At 33.8% G+C, this 7,268-nt stretch overlaps 1 protein-coding gene across 1 annotated transcript in view; it reads left to right on the top strand.

Moving 5' to 3' along the window:
• The first annotated feature begins 2,980 nt into the window (after positions 1 to 2,980).
• LOC108748976 (quinone oxidoreductase-like protein 2) overlaps positions 2,981 to 7,268 on the top strand; it is a 6,338-nt gene continuing 2,050 nt past the window's right edge. The window contains exons 1-5 of the mRNA XM_018487437.1: positions 2,981 to 3,246; positions 4,938 to 5,174; positions 5,373 to 5,564; positions 6,678 to 6,856; positions 7,042 to 7,182. Coding sequence (XP_018342939.1) covers positions 3,022 to 3,246; positions 4,938 to 5,174; positions 5,373 to 5,564; positions 6,678 to 6,856; positions 7,042 to 7,182 — 974 coding nt within the window. The 5' untranslated portion in view covers positions 2,981 to 3,021. The remainder of the gene's footprint in view (positions 3,247 to 4,937; positions 5,175 to 5,372; positions 5,565 to 6,677; positions 6,857 to 7,041; positions 7,183 to 7,268) is intronic.

Raw genomic sequence — 7,268 nt, 5'->3', positions numbered from 1 at the left:
AATAGGATTCGTCAAAAATTCATCTAAAGTTTCCGCGACGGTCTCGTATGATAAACACGCCGTCATTGATACAGCGATGGCGCTACATTCGAATGGATGAGTCCGCCCATTTCTGCCGATATGTGTCTACGGTGTAGCGGTGCCATCGCTGTTCTCACTGTTGCGGCGCAAGATGACGATCCTCGTTTTACTTCGTGACTCGTCGGCGGCCATTTGATACCAAACTCAGACTGCACCCCATCAGGGTATCATAACAATGTCGCGTATCATTTCAGTCGCGGGCAATAAACTCGTCCGCGTCAAGTCGAGTTACGCTTGAGCAGGTTCGAACAAATTTCGTCCTGGCTTCCAAGGATATTATAAAAAGCACAGCAGCGTCCTGTCTTGAGAGACAGAGGGAGAGAGAGAGAAAGAGAGAGAGAGGGGGAAAGAGATGTTGAGATGTTATCTCTCTCTTCAGTTCAACGATATGCTCTCAGTCTCTCACCATTTCGTGAGATAATTCTCCTCGCATGCACGGTACTGATTGGGATTATATGAGCGTAATTTCACCGCAGCTGTAGGCGCGGATACCGTTATGTGAATTTTTACAAGCGGTGCGAACCAACTCGACTGGCGATTAGGGGTATATAAGACAGGTAACGACAGGAAGGATAGCGAGTGGTTCAATAAATAGTTAACCACTTCATCTTCGATTTATTCGACCAGTCTAGCTCTCACATGAACAGGAGAACATCTCGGCGAGGGTAAGATGGACGGTAAACGGTGCCGCGACACAGAGAACAGGAAATGAGTAGGCGTGAGTTATGACGACGTATAACTTAACAGCCGAAGGTCATTAAGCTGTGAGTGTTCCACGAGTAGATCTAGCTTGGGACAAACGCGAGAGGTAAATGCCAAAAGCAGCGAATAGATAAACAACCTTATGGGGATCTTAGGAGCGGGCAGAAGGTCGAACGCATGCTAGAGTCAGCCCTATAGCGAGGCCGAGAGACGAGGGCTCGCCTGCCTTTTGTGAGAGAGTCGCTTACCTTGAAAGGTACAAGAAGATGGTAGGTAAACTAAATGGTTTTTGTACGAGAGAAATTGAGCGTTGGAACCTCTGCAAATTGGAAACGACATCCAAGGAGATCGTAGGGAAATAGGCTACGCAGGTTTTAGAAAAAAACTGAAGATTGACATATTTTTGATACACTTGCGGTCCATAGTCTGTATTACGAGTAGATTGTAGAATTATCTCACTGAAATAAATTACGACTGTGATATAAACGGTACACTTTTTATTACAAACGTATTGATATAAAAAGCACTTATAAATATATAAGATTTAGACCACCTTGAAGGGTAAAAAATTGAAAAAATTTTTTGTCTTAAATAATTTATGTAATAGTCTTAAAAACTAACTTTATAGTCTTAAAAACAAAATGTAATGTAGTTTTAATACAAAATTATTATTTAATAAAAATTTTTTATTTTTTTATTTTTTTATAATATTTAAGTTTAAGATATGTACAATTAAGAGCTTAAAATGAATTACTTATTTCTTTTATAATTTTGCTTTAAAAAATTCATAAATTATGTATGATTTTCGGGACTCCAAGGTGGTCTAAATTTTACATATTTATAATTCTTTAAAGTTAAAAGCTTATATTCAGAACGCGTTTTTATTAATGAATGCACGCTAACATAAGGGCATTTTGAATACGGGCTAATGTATTTTGTTTTTTAGCGTAAGATTTCCCTAAGTGTAACACTTTTTTTTATCAATACATATAACACGTCGTAACTTTTGCATTTTCTTTCAAACAGTTAAAAACAGCAATTTTTTCGAACTAAAAATATATAACAGTTATATTAAATCTTTTAGACGATAAATATAACTTTTTAAGACTTTTTATAAAATAAAATTGATAATAAACTTGATATTTTAAATATTATTTAAATGTACTTTTTTATAATAAATTTTGAAATAATCTTCTGTAGAATATAGATGTTTCATATATGACATTAAAGACCGTTTAACTGTGTCGTTTACATAATCATACAGTATATATACTACTCAGTACCGTTCAATCATGTTTATATGATTTATCTTAGCGTTGCCAATAGCAATGTTTCGCTTATATTTCTCAACGCTTGCACATACTAGGCCTATTCTTTGTCGTTGCACTGTGGACTGCATTAAAATTTTCTCTCTTTCTCGCTTTCACTAAACTTCAACTATTTTATCTATTTTATTTTAAGCGAATACATATTTGTTCAGCAATAAAACAGATCTTATGTTATGATTTAGTGTTAAACGACAAAAAGAAACAAACACGTATTTTCTCATTCGCAGAGAGAAAAAAAAGATTTATTAAATCTTATTTAATAAAGACTAATTCAACAAGTGGTATCGATCGTTTATCAATTTTTCTGTTATCCGCAGAGAAAACAAAACGGAAAATTAAATTACTTTCACACAGTCTTTAAAACTTTTCTAACATCTATAAATAATAATAATAATAATAATAGTGTGTTAATAAGGTTAATATTTTTATATCGCAACAGCTGATGCTATTCGATGGACATCGAATGCGTGAGGAAGGCTCTGTGTTATTAATTGATCGCAAAGTTTTAAAACTAGATATTTTATAAGATTGAATTTCTTAACAAAGACGATATAATAAACTTTCATATATCGTCGTACACAGTCAAAACTATTAGGTATTTTATTAACTGTTATTTAACGTTTTTTAATTTAAAACATTGATTTATAGCATTTGTAAATAAATTAGTTTTTGTCCCAAGAACTCTTTAAACTTATGTTATGTAGTAATTAATATTTGGTAATATTATTAGCACAGTGATCGTTTAATTAGAAATCTCGCAATTTTTCCGAAGTAAATTAGTAAATAATCACTTATCGAGAGAAAAAACGTAAACATGATCGATTGACTATACGATCGTCTTTTTTTCGAGCAACTCGAAAGAAGGAATTTGTAGGAAACTGTTTAAATGCGGTTTGAAAGGTTATAAATTATGAAGTTGTTCGCTGACTCGCGAGCTGTTATCGAAAAAAATTTAAAGATATTTAAGCGATATAATAAGCTTGATAAATTGGCTACAAGTTTAGAGAGAATTCGGAAGATAGTCGAGCCAATGAGGAGCACGCAAACCGGTAGAAAACTACGAGCTGCAGTACTGCATGCACCATGTAATTTGAAATTAGACTACATTCCTGAAAAGGAGATTCAGCAAACACAGGTTTTTATTAAAAAAGCACTCTTCTTTCACATAGTTCGTTTATTAGCTATCTTAACTGTATTATAGAATAATTTTTCAAAGAAACTCAATGTTTTCGGATTTAAGGCTCGTATTCATTTACTATTTTTATCCCAACTTGTATCAAAAACGATAAAATATACATACAATAAAATTCTTGTAAATTATATATAAAAATACAAATATTTTTTAATAAAATAACGTTTGCAATTGATATAATATAGACTTATAAGATATATCAAAAACTATCTTTTTATTTCAAGGAAAAATGATTTTTATTTATTTTCATATATGGCATGTATTATTAATTTGACAGCTTGTCATAGCTGTGAACATAGCTTATTTTGTTTATGCATAATTTATTGCCGTATGATTTATTAATTAAAGATATATGAATCATAAATCAAAGTATTATTTCAAAATATTTTCAAAACTTACCTATAAAAATTTTATAGATAGTTCTATTGTTACATCTGCTTTATTATAAATATTTGTGTACGATTTGAGCACAATTTTTTTTATTGGTTTAAAAATTATTTATTTTTATGTTTGCTTTTATATGTAAGTACTTCGCAAATTTGAGGAAATAGCATTACAAATTAAATCAAATTTTTTATATAAAATTTTGATAAATATTTATGTAAAATTTCACTTCGTATAACAAATTTCAGAATCCACTTACTCATTTAAAAGTTATTTATTTAAATCTGTAACAAAATACGTAAGATGTGGTAATTGCACTGTACAAAATGGACAAACTATTAAAACCAAATAATTTATTTTGTTTTTTTTTTGCAGTTGGTTTCATACAGCATATTTATGACAAAATTTTTTTTATATTAGCCAGTATATAATTTTTTTAGCTGATACTTTTAATTAATATTATAGCTAAAATATACTAAAACATCCTTAACAAAACAAATAAATAAGTTTAGAGTATAGGCGTACAAACAATGGAAAATTAAATGTTTGTTGTCCAATTTGTGGCTCACACTGTTATTCGTAAGAAAGTTCGTTGAAAATCTTCAAAGGTTTTAATATTGTATGTAAGTATTTTAGTAATTTTATTTGAAGAGATATAACTTTTTGGCTTCTCTCTACCTCCAACTAAAATCTTGGGTATGCCCGTGATTAGTGTTGTTTTATTGAAACATATTTCTACATTTTGCAAGAATTTTTGTTATGTATTTCTTTGTCTTGCTTCTTATATCATGTATTTCTTTTTCTTGCTTCTTAATCTAAGACAGTAGTAGTGAGTATGAGAACGTGAGTATCAGAAGCCTTAACTCGGATCCAGCGGCTCTTTCCCTGTCTCATCACGAATTAATCACTACTTCCTGTTTTCCACACAGTAATTTCTACCGCGCACTTATTCAGTCATACTGGCGAGGTAAACGCCGGTCTCTCGGTGAACTTTTACGCCGCGCTACGCGTTGTAATGTCGCGCTATCGCGACCTGATCAAGGAATTTCATAAGGCATCGTGGCTTGTGAAAATCTCGCTTTCACTTAAGGATCGATTCGCGATCCGAGTATACGAAGGTTAAAAGTCGCCGGGCTGAAATTCAGCGAGCGATAGACACTTTCTCCGCTCGCTCGCTCGCTCGTTCATTGATCGGCCTTATCGCCGCCCTTTCCTTCTGCGCGAAATTCACGAAAGATTCACATTGAAAGGTCCGCGTGGACGTACACTTCTGCGGACTCACCGGAAGCGACGTACTCCTCTGGCGCGGCAAACATCGCAGTACCCCGAAGTCGACCGTGGTCCTCGGCTTTGAGGTGTCTGGGACGATCCTGGAAATGGGTAGATTGGCACACGAGCAGACAGGTTATCAGATCGGCGAGGAAGTCATCGTGCATAATTATCCCGTTTGCGGCGGTCTGGCCGAGAGCTGCCTGGCTCATTACAGAGTAGGGCATTCTATATTGAAGAGGAGAGGCGTCTCAATTTGTATGCTTCACAGATCCGCTCGCGGATACGCTGCGAGATCATAATTTGTAAATGTAATACCAACGCCGTCGGTTTGCGCACGGCAACTTTCTTCATGCGCGCCGCATTCCGCCGGAGTTGATCCCGCTGAGAGAATAATTGAACTGGATAAACGTTAGGACGTGTTTAGATTAATGAGACGGGTGTCTCTGAAAAACGCGGCGGCCGTCACGGACGATTATTTCTCGGCGTTATTGGCGATTGGCCGTCGAGCACGTATCCAAAGAAACGAGTGCCTTCTCGTTAACGCGAAGCACTCGCGTTCTGCTCTCGCTGTCATCGATCTCGCCACACGAGTCTTCGGAGCGAAGGTATTCGTCTCAATCGCCAATTATTATTATCTTTATTAATATAAAGCGATAAGTAAATAATGAAGACAAAAAAAATGGAAACTGCACTGCATTTCTTTTTTTTTTTTGAAAATATCTGTTTTTTTACTAATGTAATAAAGTGAAATCAAACTCCTACGCACATACATGGAGATTTCTGTCGAAGCACTTAAAAATTTAGTTGCGTTAATTCTAATAGAAAAAAATGGACAAGTCAGAATTTTATAGTTAAATCTGTTATAATTCTCGTCGAAATAACCAGATGTCCAATCATGATGATCAGAATCTACTGGTTCACTCATTTTCAACCAGTAATTTTTTTCAATAATGAACTATGAAAATACAGGATACTCAAGCTGGTTGCTAGAACATCAATATTTTTTGCAGCATTACTTATATTGGAAAATTTTAGTTGCATCAATTGGAATTCTGGTAGAAAATAGACAAATCAAAATTTTCTAATTGAATCTATTATAATGATAATTGAGATGATCAAAATTTTGATTAATATGATCAAAATCTTTATTCATCTTTCTTCTGGTTCATCTATTTTCAATTAGAAAATTTTTTCACGGTCAGTGTATACAGCACAGATTATTCCAGAAATATTGCAATGTTCCAACAATACTGCAATAACATATTGCAAACGTTGTAATAATATTGCTATAAGTTTTATGCAATATGTTTGAGTTTCTTATACACACATACATAATTATTTTAATAGTCTAATAAAATTATTGCCTATATCTAGTTAAATTTTTAGATATTTCAGCAAAATCGTTTTCCTATGTATCTAAAGATCTCGATACGTTTGTTTTAATTACTTTTTTATTTACTTTTTTGATAGCGTTAATAATATGACAGTGTTAATTATCTATAAAGATCTCGACATGTTTTTGTTTTATTAATTACTTCTGGGCATCTATCATGGAGAATAAGTCGGAATGGATTTCAATCGGAATTATAATAGATTTCTATTGTGTTTTCTAGAGAAAATAGAATTTATTCCGACAAGTTCCATGATAGATACCCTGTATCTACTTTGTAGATAATTACACAAAGCAGTCGGAATTTTGCATTTTTTATTTTTTATAGCCAATAGCTATATGTGACGATGCAAGACGAGCTCAGTTATGCGCGGATCTCGGTGCAACGGTGATATGTAGAAATGAACGTTGCCTACCGTATAAGTTGAAGAAAATCAGCGGAAAGGAAGAAGTGCGAGTGATGATCGAGACCAAAGGCGAGCCATGCTTTCAGAACGTTGTTAAATGGTGAAATCATCATGTTACGTATCATGTTACGAAATTAGATTACAAGGTTTCTTTTATTGAGATAATCGGAGGTGGCAAAAGTCGCGGTTGTGAAATGGAAATTGAAAGAGACATGGAAAGTAGACCACTAGATGTTAAGATTTGTCCAAAAAAAATCGTGCATCTTCGTGTATATTCTTTTTCAGCTTGGAACACGATGGTCTGATTGCTGTCCTCGGTAGTGCGCGAAATGAACGATCTCTCGATTTTTCCTTTGTGCCAATCAACTGCATGATGTTTGTAGTCGCCGCGGAGCATTACAAAATTGCCGATACATTGGTATACAGGTCAATATTGTTTTTTAAGAATTCTGACGATCATTTTTCTTTGAATTTTCTGTATAATTTTTCAAAATTTTTATATATATATATAT

This window comes from Trachymyrmex septentrionalis, unplaced genomic scaffold, assembly GCF_001594115.1.
Source record: "Trachymyrmex septentrionalis isolate Tsep2-gDNA-1 unplaced genomic scaffold, Tsep1.0 scaffold11, whole genome shotgun sequence".
Lineage (NCBI taxonomy): Eukaryota > Metazoa > Arthropoda > Insecta > Hymenoptera > Formicidae > Trachymyrmex > Trachymyrmex septentrionalis.
This window is presented reverse-complemented; position numbering and strand designations above follow the sequence as displayed.